Source organism: Pyrus communis, chromosome 16 (assembly GCF_041283825.1).
Source record: "Pyrus communis isolate YQ-2024b chromosome 16, ASM4128382v1, whole genome shotgun sequence".
Taxonomy (NCBI): Eukaryota; Viridiplantae; Streptophyta; class Magnoliopsida; order Rosales; family Rosaceae; genus Pyrus; species Pyrus communis.
In genome coordinates, this window is record NC_142580.1 from 9,011,001 (window position 1) to 9,027,349 (window position 16,349).

The window sequence follows — 16,349 nt, forward strand, 5'->3', positions numbered from 1 at the left end:
TTAATTAATGCATGATATAACATGAATCCGTATAATACTTATCATTTCGTAAGTCTTAGCTGAGTTTTGGTTTTTGTAAAGGCATGTACCTATGTAGACTCTTGTGCCATTTAAGTTAACATTTAGGAAAAACACATATTTTTCCCATTTAAATAACATCACAAACTTAGTAAAATCCGAATTTCACTTTGTATGATGGATTCATGGAAACCACATTCTCATTTGATTTACACGTCAATTTGCAAAGCGGACAAGAGCCCGTTTGGAAGTATCGGCGCCTAAAAAGAGAAAAAAATAACGTCAAGAGATGGAAGGTGAAAACTCAACTATGGCACATCTCTAAAGAGCAGTCCCGACGTTCCGCAGCTTTACCCACAACACACAGTGGTGCTAAGGAAATAACTTCAGAAAATTTTACATTCCTCGTCTTACAAAACACGACTTCATGGCAGGATGCAGCAACAGCCCAGCCCTGATTATTTCTGCAGATGATTGATCATGTTCAACAAGAGGAATTAAAAGCACTTTCTATTTATACAATAGCCTATCGATGGGGAGGAAAGCCATTCAGGACTGGCCAAGATCTGTATGTATAATCTGTAAACTTAACAAAAGCTGTTGTAATAACTTTGGCAGATCACCCCCACATATTTACATGTCAAATCGGGAGCTTGCCAGATATACAAATATCTACACGCCATCAAGTTTTGAGCTTCGCTCTATCGGCCTTTTTAAGTCCTTTGGGTTATTACGCAGCTCGGGTTAAAAGCAGGGACATAAACAGGGTATGATGTGAACTGTCTCCGCCCCACAGAATGACGCATCAGAGGATTGGGTGCACAACCAGAATGCACAGTTTCGATCAGCTCAAATCAAAGCCGGCATCTGCGCTTATAGCATACATCAATTTTGATTCCAGTTGCTCCTTACTGCATCATAACAAGGAAGCACTTTTAGAAGAAGAATACAACTAACAAACAGCTTATTTGCTTCTACAACGGAAAAAAATAAAGAGAGAAACAGCAAACCTTCTATATGGTGGAAGCTTTAGGAGATTCATACAAGTGGCTGCAGTCGGTAATCGTTCAAGAGCTCCTTCAGCTCCATTGCCACCAGCCCTAAGGAAAGAGCAGAAAAATTTAGTAAAACAAACTTTATCAGCCATTTCGCCCGGATGAAAAGAAAAAAAAAAACTCTAAAATGATATAAATCTTTCATGAACTCTTACCTCTGTATGCAAAACAATGGTTCCAAGTATTTGAATCCAAGCAGAGGTCCTCGAGAGCACCCGGTCACAAATCTGGATGAAAAATAGTGTGGTCAGTATCTCTCCCGATGTTCATTAACTTCAAATCCAATTAAATACAGGAACTTGCAATAACCAACATAAACATATGTTCGAGGGATTTTGTGATGGGTACTAAAACTCACTTTAGAAATTTCTTCTGATTTTCCAATGAAAAACTTTTCAGAACTTCCCAGAACATGTCAATGACATAATGCTCCTGTCAAAAACAAATAACAAGCAGTAAATCAGTTGCGTGAAAATGTAATGAAAAAGGTTGACAACCAATGACTGGGTTCATCTAGAGCTACATTTATCCATGCAAACGGTGATTTTATATGTCCCACAAGAACACAAATAAGCCAAACAAATGTGAAGGAACTTACACTATGATAGCCACCCACATAGTTTGCGTGCATCCGTAGGTCATCAACATCCAGGCTGTCAAGTGAACCTGATATCAGAAGCTGTAAAAACAAAGCGGGTCAAAAGAAGAGGACAGTTACGCATAATTGCCTGTGACAGTGGAAAATGCGTGCTAAGTGTATATTACAGATGCAGCCACTTCTCAAACAATGGAATGATAAAACTTTCGCTTCCTAATAAAAATTTTCTTCAGGCTTTGACTAGGAGAAAAGGTCCAGAATCAGAATGGAACAACGTGGATCTTACTCTAGGTTCCACCCAATAGAAACTTTAAAGTTGCGCCAAGCATGCCACATACAACATCCTGCATTGCCATGGCGGTACTCTTGTACAGCATAATGTGTACCAAAATATTCTCCTTCTTAAAAAAAGGTTTCCAATACCGGAAAGCATAACAAAAAATAGCGCACATGGTATGCCCTTGCAAAAACCTCACAGTAAGCATTTGTAGCATCACTAACTCTTAAATGCAATATGACATCACAACTATATTGTCAAATTGGACAGAATGACTTAAGCTTGTTTTAGTTTATTGATCTTAGAGAACCGGCAAAGAAGAAGTGAGCATACTCAGGTGATTTCATGCAAACAAACCCTAATCAACAAAGCCAAAGGGTATACGAATATACCTGAAGTTCATGCTCATTAAACATATCTATCCAATCTTTCTGTATAAGCTGCTGAAACCCCCTTAAGAAATGTGAACTTTGTTGACGTATCTGAAATTGATCATTTGTCATGTTTCACATAAGGAAGCTACGTCATCATTTGGAACAAGGGTTCAAAATGGAAAGTTGCACTACCTGAAAGTTCAAACGATGGTTGGCAACAAGATGAATAAAGGTAATGACATTCTCATTAGTGACACGTAGGTTTTTTCCCCCGGGACGCAGCTCCTCTTCTGTTTGCACTCCATATTCATTATTTAAAATGACAAAGTACAATTCTAATTCTGATATATAACCTTTATAACGCTGCAGATATAAATCACAAACAGGAAGGAGTCAGCTCTAGATGCAACTAAACAGGAGCCACACTTTAATCTGAAGTGCAGATGAGAGAGAGTTGTTGAGTCAAGTGCTTTCCATCAAGCATGATTATAGTATCCAATCCAATAATATGTAGACCAAGAATAAATTTTCGTCGAAGCCAATGACTGGAGGGTGAAATTCAGTTGTGAAAAACAAAAATTTATAAACAGATACTGTGAAAATTGACATAACTGAATGCAAATTTGCAATTCATACCATTGGATTCCTAAAAGAAATATCCATTCCATAGGACAAATCTATTTCTAAATCCAACAGTACATTGTACAAATATAAAGATTAGAAAGTATTTTTGTTTATAAATTGAATATTAGAGAACTTCATCAATACCGAGGTTCCAATAAAGCTTGGTGCATTTATGAAATTCCATTTCATCGACTATGTTAAATCCATATTATCAATCAATGGAATGCTTGCTCATACAGCGAAAGAAGTTAGATGTGAATGTAATTAATTTCTTTAAACCGAGTATTCGCAACAAGATGTTGGGTTGTGTGGTCTTTTCTTAGAATCGTGTCCATAAAAGAACGAGCAGTCAGTAAAAGCTACAATGTATCAGGAGGCATATTTAGAAAGCACTGGGTTACCTTCAGGAAAATAAGGTGACGGTACAACTCTGGGTCCAATGAAGGCAAATCATTTAAATAGTTGTACCTAATCAACAAAAAGAAAGAGATTTCTAGTATTAACATTGCAGCATGTTGCAAATGGTATATCAACAAGATTTTCTCAGAGAAAACATGCACTTACTTTTGTTTTAATTTGCTCAGAAAAAACGTTGCAAATGGTATATCAACAAGAATCCCCTCAAACATGGCCTGTAAGGAGTCAAACATGTGATACCATGAAGAAGCACCATATGAACTAAAAGTCTAAAACAGTATACTAATTTTTTATACCTTTGCAAGAAGAATCCCAAGAAAGTGAAAGAATTGGAGATGCTGTTCGTGAATCATTCCTGAACCAGGACTAGGGTAGAGTAAATGATCGGATGTTTCCTGGATTACCAAGCAAAGCAGGAGGAGGAAAACAAATAAGCAAAATCAGCATAAATATAATTTACCTAAGTCTACCTGTCTAGGTGTGAATATAATAATGCCAACAGCATAATCAAGATCTAACACTTTCTCTTGTCTGATAATTGTGAGTCAGCTTCTACCAGAATTTCGAGACATATCTTCTTTTAGTACTGGACGATGATTATCTTATTAGAAAGCATGATATGCAGTTCTAACCTCTGTTTCCACTTAATTTTCGGACACATCACACTCACACGACGGCACACAGGATCACTTGACTTTCATCAAATGTTCTTGTAGTGATTGTTTCTGCTACATAGAGGTTTACTCGGACTGGAGGAGGGATTTAAATTTTGTCTTGAAAGTGGGGATAAATGTTCACTACCGCTGAAGCTACGAGCCCTCGGATTCTATTGTTTGATGAATGTAACTTTGAAATGTGCAACTGTTATGTACGTTCTTTTGCATAATTCAGAGTCATAGCTTGTAACAAGTGCCTAATTTAACTGTGGATAGATACTACAGGCTTTAGAAACATAGATGTTTTTTAAGAAGAAACGATAACAATTATTAAAACAATAGCATGAATGAAAGAAAACATTCTAACCTTAAACAATCCATACTGAACATCAAAGGCTGCTCGAGTTATGTTCTCCATAAAGTCTTTGAAAATCCCGCCACCATCAATTCCAGCCTCCTCAACCCCAAATTCATTTACAAACGTTACACGAATCTGCAAATAGACAGATCAAGGTGGTAAGGCGGTTATTGTGGTATTGGATAAGAAGAGGAGAGGATAAGTGCTTGCTAAAAATAGGCAGACAATCACTTCTCCGAAAATTCAGTGCCTATTTGACCCCAAAAAGCAATCAGCAAAACATTACGAGGTAACTATTTTTGGTTTGGTAGCAACCATAGCATTCATAGTATTGTCAAACACACTCCCAACCACAACCTTCATCAATTGAATGTATACAAACAAAAACAGATGCATTACCGGTCCCCGAAGATCATCTTCAGACAGCGCACTCATTTGGTCATAAGCATCTTCCAAGATACGATCCCGCCGTATTCTGAATCGGTTTCTGGTAAACACAGAATTTGACTCATGTCTTTGTCTAGCTGCTGCCAATTGTGACTGACAAAGTGGTTTGAATAAACTGATTAATTTTTTTTCAACATGACAAGACTTTAAGCGCATAAAGATCGGCATATCGTTTTTCCTCTAACAACTTAAATACTTACAGTGAATATTTTAACTCTGCTTGTGAATGGTACCAGGAAGGGAGCTTGCTTCATGATGTCATTTGCTCGGGTATTTTCTATTACGGCCTGAAAAATAAAGACATTAAAACCAGTGCTAGCAAGATCTTGGTCCTAGGAAATGTTTACCTGTGTAATAAAGAACTCATTAACACCATCAGCATGAAAGTCACTGGGGGATGTGAATTCTCGTCTATTGTTCCAATCTTGCAACTACACAAAACAAATTGGAAAAACAAAATGTGTAAGATTTCCTGTTCATTGTATGGGGGGGCATATCTCTACAAAGAGAACCAAAAATACACAACCTGCAAAGGAGAGGGCAAACACAAAATGCACAACAAGAAGGGTATATCCTTTTCCAAAGAAAACAGACGCAACATATATAGCTTGTTAATACCTGGGAGAGGAGTTCAGAAGCTACAATGCTAACTCTATGTTGAATTAACTCCACAGGGTGCTTCTTAGAAGAGGTGGTTGTGACAGGTTTCGAAGAATTACTAGGAGCCGTAGGATTCACCCAAAGAAGTTGCCATAGGGCCTGCAGAAGAAAGAAAGTCCAGATAATGCATCTATTCATTTGAAATTACAGAGTAAACATGACAAATCAACACTAAGTGCAGAATTAGCAATCAATACAGTTTTATACATCTTGTTTGTCATACACAGAAAACAACTGATTAGTCTTACAGACTACATTTAACCAAAGGACAACCACAAGTCATTTCTACAATGAACATCATTCTTTTGATCATTTTACTACAGAATTACCTGTCTGAGTATGATAACTAGGTATCTGATATCCTTCAATGATAGTGGCTTCTCCTGCTCATAGAACTCCTCATTATCAACTAGTGTAAGCATGTGCCTGATCCATAACAAAAGGGAAACAGACAAATCACAGGTAATCCCATGTCAAGCTGCTACACGATACTCTAGGATCACCCCAGAATACATAAAACTAACTTCACACCACTAAAATATATATAGACAAAGATCCAAGCAAAATTAAGCAGGGACTATTACTTGTACACAGGACAGAATACAGCCAAAGGTAATAGCCAGCCAGGTGGATCTCCGGGCAGCAGATATGCCAACTGCTCAGATACTGACTGCCATTTCTGGTTTTCATGGCACCGTTTCATAAAATTCCAAAGCACCGAAACAAGTTCCGTTCTATAAGCTAGTATAGTCATGATTCTCTCCAGAGGTAAGGTGTTTAAAGTAACATGTAGAAAAGCACAAGCCGCACCAACAGCTGACACCTCTTTATCATCCGGTCTGTGGTGCAAGCCACTGGAAAGTGAAATCCCTCCAAACAAAACATTTGTCTGCTCAAAGCATTAAACAACAAATCTTGGTTAGAGTTTAGTGGTAAAGACAAATTTGCTTAATATAATTGTACTGGCATGGAAAATAGAAGTACATAATATCAAGATAGCTTACTAATTGTAGAAGAAAGCGCGGATCTATGGCATCACATATCTGTCGTTCTAAATCATTATTCAAACAAACTTCCATTGTTTCTATATCATCTCCTTCAATCATATCATCATCACCCATAGAATCTGAAAATCACCATATGTATGTACATATGCAATAGAGAATTTAAGTATGCTACACAAATTAAAAAATTGAACAGAAGATTATAGATGGAGACAACTTAGAAAAATGAAAGTACAAAAACAATAGTAAGAGGGCAATAAAGTACAATGCATACCTTCTTTGCTTTCTCTATTTGATGATTTCATTGAAGGAAGGGCCTCCAACAAGAATGTTGCGACGCCAGCAAGGTCTAAAGCCTGATATTAGAAAGAATACATTCAATCAGGGATCAAAGCCATGAAAATGGATGAATTAAAAATAATACATATATGTAATGTATGCATGTGTATGAGTGAGCACAATGAGAAACTTTAAATACTTATGAGATTAAATTATGCATTGTCAAAAACCTATCACTTGTACAAAGTTAATCTTCCAATTTTCGCAATAGTAGATCACAAAGTATACCTGTTGCTGAAATTGAACCTAAGATCTCCCTGATTTTTGAGCACATAAATTTATGCAACAACTTGAACAAAACATGCTAAACAACCAACATGTTGCCATTTCTAATTCTGATAGCAGTCCGGTATTTACCATTTGAAATGAGCAATCAGTCTGAGACAGAGCGACCCCGGAAGATTCCAATATATTTCCAATAAGGCATGCATAACCGGGTAACTCAACTGATGCATCTTTCGGAAGTACATCAGCATGATTTTTCACACAGAGTGACATCTGATTAATGTAATGCTGGCTCAGCCCTCGTCTTGCAAAAACCTAAATGAAAGAGATTACCTTAATTGCAGAATGGTATAATATGCCCAGGAAAAAAAAAAAAAAAAAAAAAAAACGCTTCAAAAGACATAGGGACCAAGTCATTCAAGTTTACCTCTCCTAAGTAGGGGAATAGCTTCCATACAAATGGAACTGTAAGAATTTGAGATGAAAAACTCCAATGTGGATCGATGTTTGGGCACGTACATGGCTCCTGACCAATGTGAGAAATTACAACAGCAAGACTACGCTCCAACGATGACACTCTGCCAATGTAGTTATGAGTCTTTATACTTTCCTGCACCCCATTACTCGTAGGTTTAGGAGATGAGTTCACTCATGTGTGAATGCCAACATCGAGTAAATGACAGATATCCAGAAACAGATAAAACTAGAAAAAAAATCAGGAAAAATACATAACCAAGTAAGTTGAACAAAAAATATTAAACAAGTGCTTTCAGCTAACTTTCTATAATAATGGGAAAGCAGATTGGTGATTTGAAGCTAATTGAGGGATGAGAAGGTGATCCCCTGTCATCTTCCGTATTCACTTTTGTTATAGATGTTCTGAGTAGCTTCTTTGCGAGAAACCTTAGTTTCAGGAATTAATATTGTAGGGAAATGCAAAGCTTGACAACTAGGTTTGGGGTTGGGTGTAAGATTCACCAATAACTTATTTCGGGTTAGAAGTAGGTGTTAAATGATGATAATTTCTTGATTGATTTAAATGCCTTTAGTTTGGGAATATTGTATTAGTTTCTGTTTACAGCTTTATATCATGTAATAAGTTCAGCCTCTTAGAGAGAAGAATATACAGAAAAAATTCTTAGTAATATTTTGTTGTGGAGCCTATCTGATTTAGAGTAGGTTCTAGGTTTTCTCTGAGTCGATGCATCATGGTAGAACTGTGGTGTCCTGTTGCCAAAATCTTTTTCAGTATTTTTTTTGTTGATTTTCTGGTTGCTTGGCTTCTGTTTGATCTGTCTTGGGATTTCGAAATGTGAGAAAATTCAGAAATTTAGCCCATCAAATTGAATGCAAAGAACTATTTTTCGTGAGTTTCAGTTTCATATGTTTGTGCGGAAGCAGCTGTAGGGAAATATTGATGGATCCAATCCGAAGCCAAATGCAGAAACTGATAATATTGAAATGTCAGAAAATTCAGAAATTTAGCCCAACAATTAGAAACAGCTCTAGAACTAATAAATTTTGGTTACTGTTGACCGAGATGTGGCCAAACCTTCATAGGTTTCCTTAATGGTTCATACTTCGTAAAAAGAAAGGGGGGTTTGCTACATCATTTTTCTTTGAAAAGTGATTTGGCTTGTGGGGAAAGCCTCTCCTGTTAAAACAAAAGCCATTAAGTATGGACAGCTGGAATCAGATGCATACCTTTCCTGTTAAAATAATCTCTCTATACAGGATAAAAGCCTTTCTCTGGAAAAGATAGCCAACTGTCTCACAAGCCCATGGAAGCTTGGGATCTATCAATAAAACTAATGCTTCTAACAGTAAAGTTGTTGACGTGGTCGCCTCCTCAGGGGCTGCAAAAAGTTGATCCTTCAACTGATTTCTGTCCAATAACACAGTTCAATAAGCAGCTATGGGTATCAAGCAACTCAAAAACCATATATGTATAGGATATCAGAAACCAACAAACCCATAGAATTAAAGTTTATACGCTACTTCTAAAACAAATTTGCAGATGACTCCTTTCTAGCATGCATGAAAGTCGTGTGAAATGCATATCATCAAGTCCAACCCAACAACCAGAACAACAGAATCAGTTCAGCCATTATAAATTACACAGGAATAGTATGCCATACACTTGCAAAGTTAAATATATCTGTAAACGCAAAATTACTAGAATTTGAATGTCTTCCATGACTTCATGTGCTATTAGATGCAAAAGAGACGTCATCATTCCTTAACCCACCCATTAATAGAAAAGAGTACAATGAGAACCAAAATAATGACTTGAGTAGTGATTTTATATAAGAAATCAATCAAGAAATGAGATGCTTATAATATAATTGAGCTAGGCATAACAAAAAAAAAAAAAAAAAAACACATGAAATCGAGAAAAATACCAAATTAGCGGTCTAAATCAGAAGAAAATGACCAAAAATATAAAACAAATTCAAAATAAGTTGATGCAGCCAACCTGTTTTGATGAACAGCCTTCATACAGATATATGCAAGTTGCTTCACTCTGTGTTTCACCAAAGCATGCTTGGACGAATAATCCATGCCTGCAACGAGGCTAATAATATCCCCTGTTTCATGATCAGATTTTGTCAGCAACACCAAAAATGTGCTAAGCAGTGTGACACAAGCAGAACCTCAAGACATCTTCATTAAATCTTAAAACCAATGTTATAATTGTACAAAACTTAAAAAGATGTGCTTCCTTGACTATTTCTTCATAGTCAATTTTGAACTTATTCATCAGATAAGAACCAGATCAATACCACACTTATAGCCAGCTCCGTACTTATCAAATACAACATGGATCAGGGTTTAATGTGAAGACAGGCTAGTCATATCTCTTTAAACCACAGTCAACTGCACGAAGTCATGGACAGTTGAAGATCCTTAACGGAAGAATTGGCATGTTACCTTTGATCACTGGTTGGGTAACCAGTGATTTCCAATCTAAATAATTCTGGATTATAGAAAAGTGTTGAAGGTTTCAGGGTTTTAATCATAAAAAGTCATTATAAATTAGTTCTATCTTTGTCAGATTCTTATTATCTTACAATCAACCAAGTCATTAAACCCCTCTTAAAAACCAAAACAAGCCTATTCAGCGGCCTTGCACATATACTGTCAATTATTCATTACTTGGGCATTTGGGGGAGACAGACGGGTCTCAGGTTAAGTCTTAAAACTACATGAGAAGGGAGAAACTGTGATAACGATCCCTACACTAAAATGAGAGTTCCAGAGAAAGATCACCCCCAAACAGAATTTACTAGTGGAGTATAAGTTTTTTTGAGAAAAAGAATTTATTATGTGAGGTATATTTATCACATAATTTCTTGTACAGACAACTCTTCATAAAAGAATAAACTTACCTGTCTCTCTGACAAATTGATGAAGCAACCGGCACGTCTCCACAAGGATAGAAAAATCACCAACACTTCGAGCATCAAAGAAGAAAAGTAACTGGCGGAGAAACTCTGAATCAGGACCAAAACTAAATCTGAATGCATAGGGACAATTTGAAGAAGGTCATGATGCTTAAAACAGAGCCTCAATTAACAATAACTAAGACAAAAGTGGAATATAACGGATAATAAGGATCCAAATCTAACCTGTCCACATTCTGGCAATGCCTCCCATATCTTCCATAGAACTGCTCACGCACCTTAGAATGTTCAGCCGCTGCCACCTTCCTCCCTCTAAAGCATTTCTGTAGCTAGTAATTAGTCAACACTTGAAAAAAAAAAAAAAAACTCGAATGGATAGTAAGACATGCTACACCTGATCTTAGCCAAACGGCCGAGACAACCTATTTCAAACAAAAAGCAATCAAAAAGTACTCATCGACTACTAACATAAGTGACTGGGTAGAGACATCATTTGTATATGGATATCCAGTAACGTGCAATATAAGTCTGAATTGTCTAATTAACTGAAAATTCACCTTTTCATATGCTTCAATAGATATTATAGCTACATGTAATAATTTCGCAAATACAGCACTAAAGGATAGATGATCACTCCATTTATTACCTCGATGACATCAAATCTATGTCATGCAAATTTACTTAGCTTTATTGACCATTCAGAACCTAAATAGAAAAACGCAATAAAGAAAGGGTAACTAGAGACAGAAGAATGGGAATCTTTCTCCTCTACCTACATTAAATGAGAGGAAAGAAAAGGAAAGCCCCTTTAAATACCATAGGAAAGGCACATTAGCACTATTTCAAGCTGTGCTTATGTCTACTTAGCTTTCATAAATATATATTTTAGCACACATTCTATAAAGCTAATATGAATTTCTCGAGTCTCGGTTATGTATACTTCTTCTTTCCAGTTGCAACAATTGAAGACGGATTTAAAACTGGTATCTTCTCTTTACAGGGGACGTGAAACTAAAAACTGAGTTATGCCTCAGACATGCGTAAGCTGTGTATACACCATTACACATTTTCATATAAATTGAAGAAGTTTGGTAAGTGTTTAGTTTTAGGAATTCAACACGTGTTCAAAGTTTCATTCTTCACATAATTATCCATTCCAAGCATAAGATCACTTGTATAAGTTGAAAACTTTGAGGGTGTGCACTGTGATCAACTCATGTTTAGCTGCACTGAGATTTAACTAGTTGACATTCGACCCACAAATCGCTACATTCAGCTATATACTAACCTGGAAAGCACGACTCACTCAATCAACAACAGTAAATAATTAGCCTTCAGCAGTTACAGGCATTCAGGATAAATAGAGATTAGATGACCAAACATATAAACCTCCACCTATTTTCTCGACCTCCAAATAATCTATTTGTATTTCCGAGACAATTAAAAACGTGACATACTCCGTAAACTCCACATATTTCAACAACTATCATCCAATGCACAAACCATTACCAATAACTACCCAAAGAACCTCAATTTACTTTCTTTTACAATTGAAACTACACTGCAGAATGCAGCAACATACATCCAACTAATTAGGTTAAAAACACGATCAAACTGATGAAATTTTCACCAATTCCGTACATTTTCAACTCTCACACACTTCGAGCTAATTCGAACGGCATAGAAAGAAAAATGCAGAAGTCCAAACCTGGATTTTCAACGCGGCGAAGTTCTGCTGCCGTATCCACGACCGGCGGTTGCGTTCCAACCTTGTCTGCTCCAAAAGCTTCTGCCTGTCCCTTTCCTTCGTACTCCGCCCTCCCAAATCAACTCGCTTCCGAGTCGATGAATCGCCCGAGAAGAACATCCTTCCGCGTCGAGTCCGTCAGTTCCAATCCAATCCCAGGCGACGGGGATTGGTTGTGTTGCTCGGTTTAACGCTTCAGAAGGCTGGTTTCAGAGCTTGTGAATGTTTGATCGGATGGATTGAGTGGAAGTAGAATCGGAGAAACTTGGATAAAGAGAGGGGATTGGCGGGTGTATTCGTGGGGAAAGGGAAGAATTTGCGTTTGGTTACCGAGAAAATTAGGAGCGAAATGGAGAGACTGTGCGTATATTTTCTCTCGCTATTTTCTTATTGGATTTTCTCGGCTGGACTTACTGGAGTATGGACACGTCGGCCGCGAAAGAAATTCAGTAACTTTTTATAAAATAAATTAAAGGCTTATTCTTTCCACGCCCATAAATCTCTACCTGATCTCACTTTAGTTCCTAAAACCCAATTTGCATCATTTACTCTTTTAAAACTCATCTTTTACGGTCTAGTGATATTCCTCTTCACGTAAAAATGAGAGGTCTTAAGTCTGAATATCATGTATGACGAATTCAATACCAAATTTGACTATTCATTATGTAACCTAACCGAACTTCTCCTCTTCTTAATGTAAAAATATCTATCTACTCAAAAAACAAAAACAAAACTTAACTTTTACATCACTTTGTCATTTTCCATTAATTCCATTAAAATTTTCATTATTCTCTAACCTAGCATGATCCAGCCCATTTATAGGGATCAAGATCCTCTTTGGAAGCGTTATGTAAGAATTCTAGGAATCAATTCATCCTAATCGTTCATCACACATCTTGTAATCATAAATTATTTTGAATTTTGGCAACGAAACGAAGTTGAGTTTTGTGGGGAGGAATGGGGCTCGGTTCATGTTGGATGGCAAGGTATTTTACTTTTATGATGGTGGTGGACCATGGGAGATTGGGATTACTTGAGAGGACTGGACAAAGTTCTTCATTATTTTTTTCAATTTTTTTTTAATCTTATTTTTTATTCAAAAATAGTTTTTAAATGAAAGAAAGTCTCAAAATTCATTCAAATCTTTAAACAAAATCTATTCAAATCTTCAATCAAACTAAGAATCCTTGAAAATCCATTTGAAAGTTGTAAGAACGGTGTATTCAATTGAGATTTTGAAAGATTTTAATAGATTTATAAATTCATGGATTTTGATGGAGTTTAATTGATTTGTAAAGATTATATGTAAAATTTTGATTCAATTATCTCGAAATCTCATGGCAAGAGATGAGATTTGTAAATGCTTAAAATACACTACGAAATCTCTAATTCCCGCAAATTACTCAACTTTTAAAATTCTTTAAACCTCTGGTGTCACGGAAGGTTATTTTATGAGGTCCCCTTAACCTGGTGTTGTCGTCTTATTGTGTGAAACAAATTGATCTAATCAATATTCAATTTGTAGACTAATTGAATTATCATATTCAAATTACAATTTTTTTCTCCTTGATTTGAATTCTGATGATAACGGTTTTATTTCATGACTTAAATACAAAGGGTGCGAGTTTCTCATTCCATATGGGATAACTTGCTCTGCGAACCATCACACGTTCTATTAAATCTCATCAATCATCTTGTTTTCGTTAGTTGGATTAATAATTTGGTTTTGCATTGTGTTTATTTATTTATTTATGTTTTTACTTTGATTTCTTATTATGAGAAACAGTTTAAGTACATCTTTGGTACTTAACCAACTCAAATTACTATTACCCCTATACATTACGTAATACGTACCTCTAGTCCTTAAAAAATAAAGGAGTACAATGGGTCAGCCCAGCTCAACTAGATCCATTTGACATCTTCACAATCATGTTTCATGTCTTTCTCGTGGTGACACATTTTTAAAATGGTCATGTCACTTATCAAAATAAACAATGAAATGATCATTTAGTAATATAGTCTACTGTTATTCTTCTTCAATTATAAGTGAGAGATCTTATATTTGATTATTGTCAAAGGCGAATTTGAAATATATTACTACTAACTCATTGTGAGACGAAACTCACCCCCTCCCCTTTAGTGGATAATGCCGTTTTCTACAAAAATAAAAATAAGCAAAAATAAAAATAAAAATAAAACAATGAAATGGGCTTACATAATGAGGACTAGATGGGTCCTAAACTAGCCCAGCCCAAATTCACACCATAAAATTGGACAATTATTGGACTTGATCTTTATTTTGACTTTTAGCTCATCATAGCCCAATGGAATGTCCTACAAAATATTTGTTCCCTCCCACTTCCCAAACACAATTGATGGTCTCAAAGTGGTCCAACCACCAATTGACAGAAAAAGTGACAAAAAATGAATTGACGGAAAAACAAAAGCAGAAAAAGAAGGTCAAAAACATTGACCAACGTGTTCATATTATCCTGAGGAGTCATGACTCTTCGTATTCAAACATTCAAGAAGACCACAGACAAGAAGAAAACACTCCTAAATCATCTTTGCCACAGTTACATGTATATATATATATAATACATATATATGCTAAATTGAACACAAAAAGTTGGTTGCATCCCCACCATCATCATCATCATCATCTTCTTCTTCTTCCTCCTTCAGTGTGTCAACTTAAATTTGTAATTATAGTTAGGTTTTTCTGCAATTTTGGAATAGCGGTTGATTAATTCATATCGAGTGCTTAATTAAGTCTAATACATTGAGCAAGATGAACACCTTAAAAATATCAGAACCATCTTTGCTTGATTAGTTTAGTGCAAACTATGCGAAATGCTTCTTGATCTGATTCACTAATTATAAACTTATAATTAAACCCTAATTGAACTTATAATATTGGCTGACTTGTATGGCAAGTTGCTAGTTGACATTTTTGATTATTTGACTGTGTTATTTTAACTCTGTTTTTCAATGAGGGGGGTTGGTGTAGTGGTGTGGTAATTAAAGCTCAGTTTTTTACCTCCTAAAACATGGGGTTTTTTTTTTTTTTTTTTTTTTTTTCTGAATCTTAACGAAACACTTCCGGTAGTATTCACTTTTAACGAAAATGACATGTTTACCTTGAAAATTCACTCCTGGTACTATTCACTTACACATTTCTTTTATCATTTTCATTAAAACTAAAATTTTTGAAGACTTTTTGTTAGTTTTCCTTTTATTTTTCCTACCTAAAACTTTGTTTAGATAATTAACTTTAATTAGGGTGTCAACTCTGAACTGATCATCTTTAATTATTTTTCTAGCTAAATTACTTGATATGTGAAAGCTTTTCTTAGTGGACAAGCAACTAAGCGAAGGCGCTAGAATAATTGGTCATTGTTGATGACTTAGTAGACGTATAATGTTTGTGTGTTTGATTTTGGATACAAAACATTGAGAATCAAACGCATACAAATATCGATTGATATCTTAAAACACACGAGAATCATCTGTATATATAAATGAGCATTCAGTACGGTACATGATAAATGCTCTAAACATAATTGTTGAAACTTGAAACTTCTTTTCTCGTTTAGACACTGTAGAGCATGATGGTTGTACTATTGTTTTACCAACAATGAGGTACAATAAAGTAAGAGAAAATCATGAGAGCTTTAGAATGAGAAGCAAGGATGGCTTGCAGCGTTCACATTTTGGTGGTGCGTGCTTGCTTAAGTTAATTAAAAAGTATTTTAAGGGTTCAAATGTTGGATGAGCATTGCAGGCCCCATGTCTGTGTTGAACACAATGGATCAATGCTGCTGTGCTTTATCCAACAAAATGTCTCTGATATTAATAGATTAATACTAAGGATTTAATAGGATAAGAACTATGTGACAAATTATTTTAATTTATAATTATTAAGAACATGAGAGAGTTCAAAACTATTACAATAATTTAAGAGATCGAGGAGTTTCTGAGATGTATATGTAGAAACCCAAAACTATAGCCAGTAAGGTATACGACAAGTTCTTTGCTTTTTTAAGTTTTGGAGGGATTGGAGCTCAAAAGGGTGCAGGTTTTGAGTCCTTGAAGTCTTGCCTCTTATTACTTTTTCTCACTCAAATTTCTTTATACTCATGACAA

The 16,349-nt window shown here is 35.8% G+C and overlaps 1 protein-coding gene across 1 annotated transcript; it reads right to left on the reverse strand.

Annotated features, from left to right (window-relative positions):
• Positions 1-388: 388 nt before the first annotated feature.
• Positions 389-12,629, reverse strand: LOC137731649 (E3 ubiquitin-protein ligase UPL6). The gene is made up of 26 exons (XM_068470821.2): positions 12,165-12,629; positions 10,682-10,779; positions 10,442-10,569; positions 9,529-9,640; positions 8,757-8,937; positions 7,480-7,662; positions 7,185-7,367; positions 6,763-6,844; positions 6,489-6,610; positions 6,069-6,373; positions 5,814-5,910; positions 5,443-5,583; positions 5,172-5,255; positions 5,025-5,111; positions 4,777-4,917; positions 4,387-4,512; positions 3,660-3,758; positions 3,511-3,578; positions 3,348-3,414; positions 2,515-2,685; positions 2,341-2,430; positions 1,672-1,752; positions 1,432-1,505; positions 1,229-1,300; positions 1,029-1,118; positions 389-929 (listed from the first exon to the last, which is right to left on the reverse strand). Exons 1-26 carry the CDS (start codon positions 12,321-12,323, stop codon positions 863-865), a joined length of 3,108 nt encoding a protein of 1,035 aa, XP_068326922.1. The 5' UTR covers positions 12,324-12,629; the 3' UTR covers positions 389-862.
• Between the last annotated feature and the right edge of the window lie 3,720 nt (positions 12,630-16,349).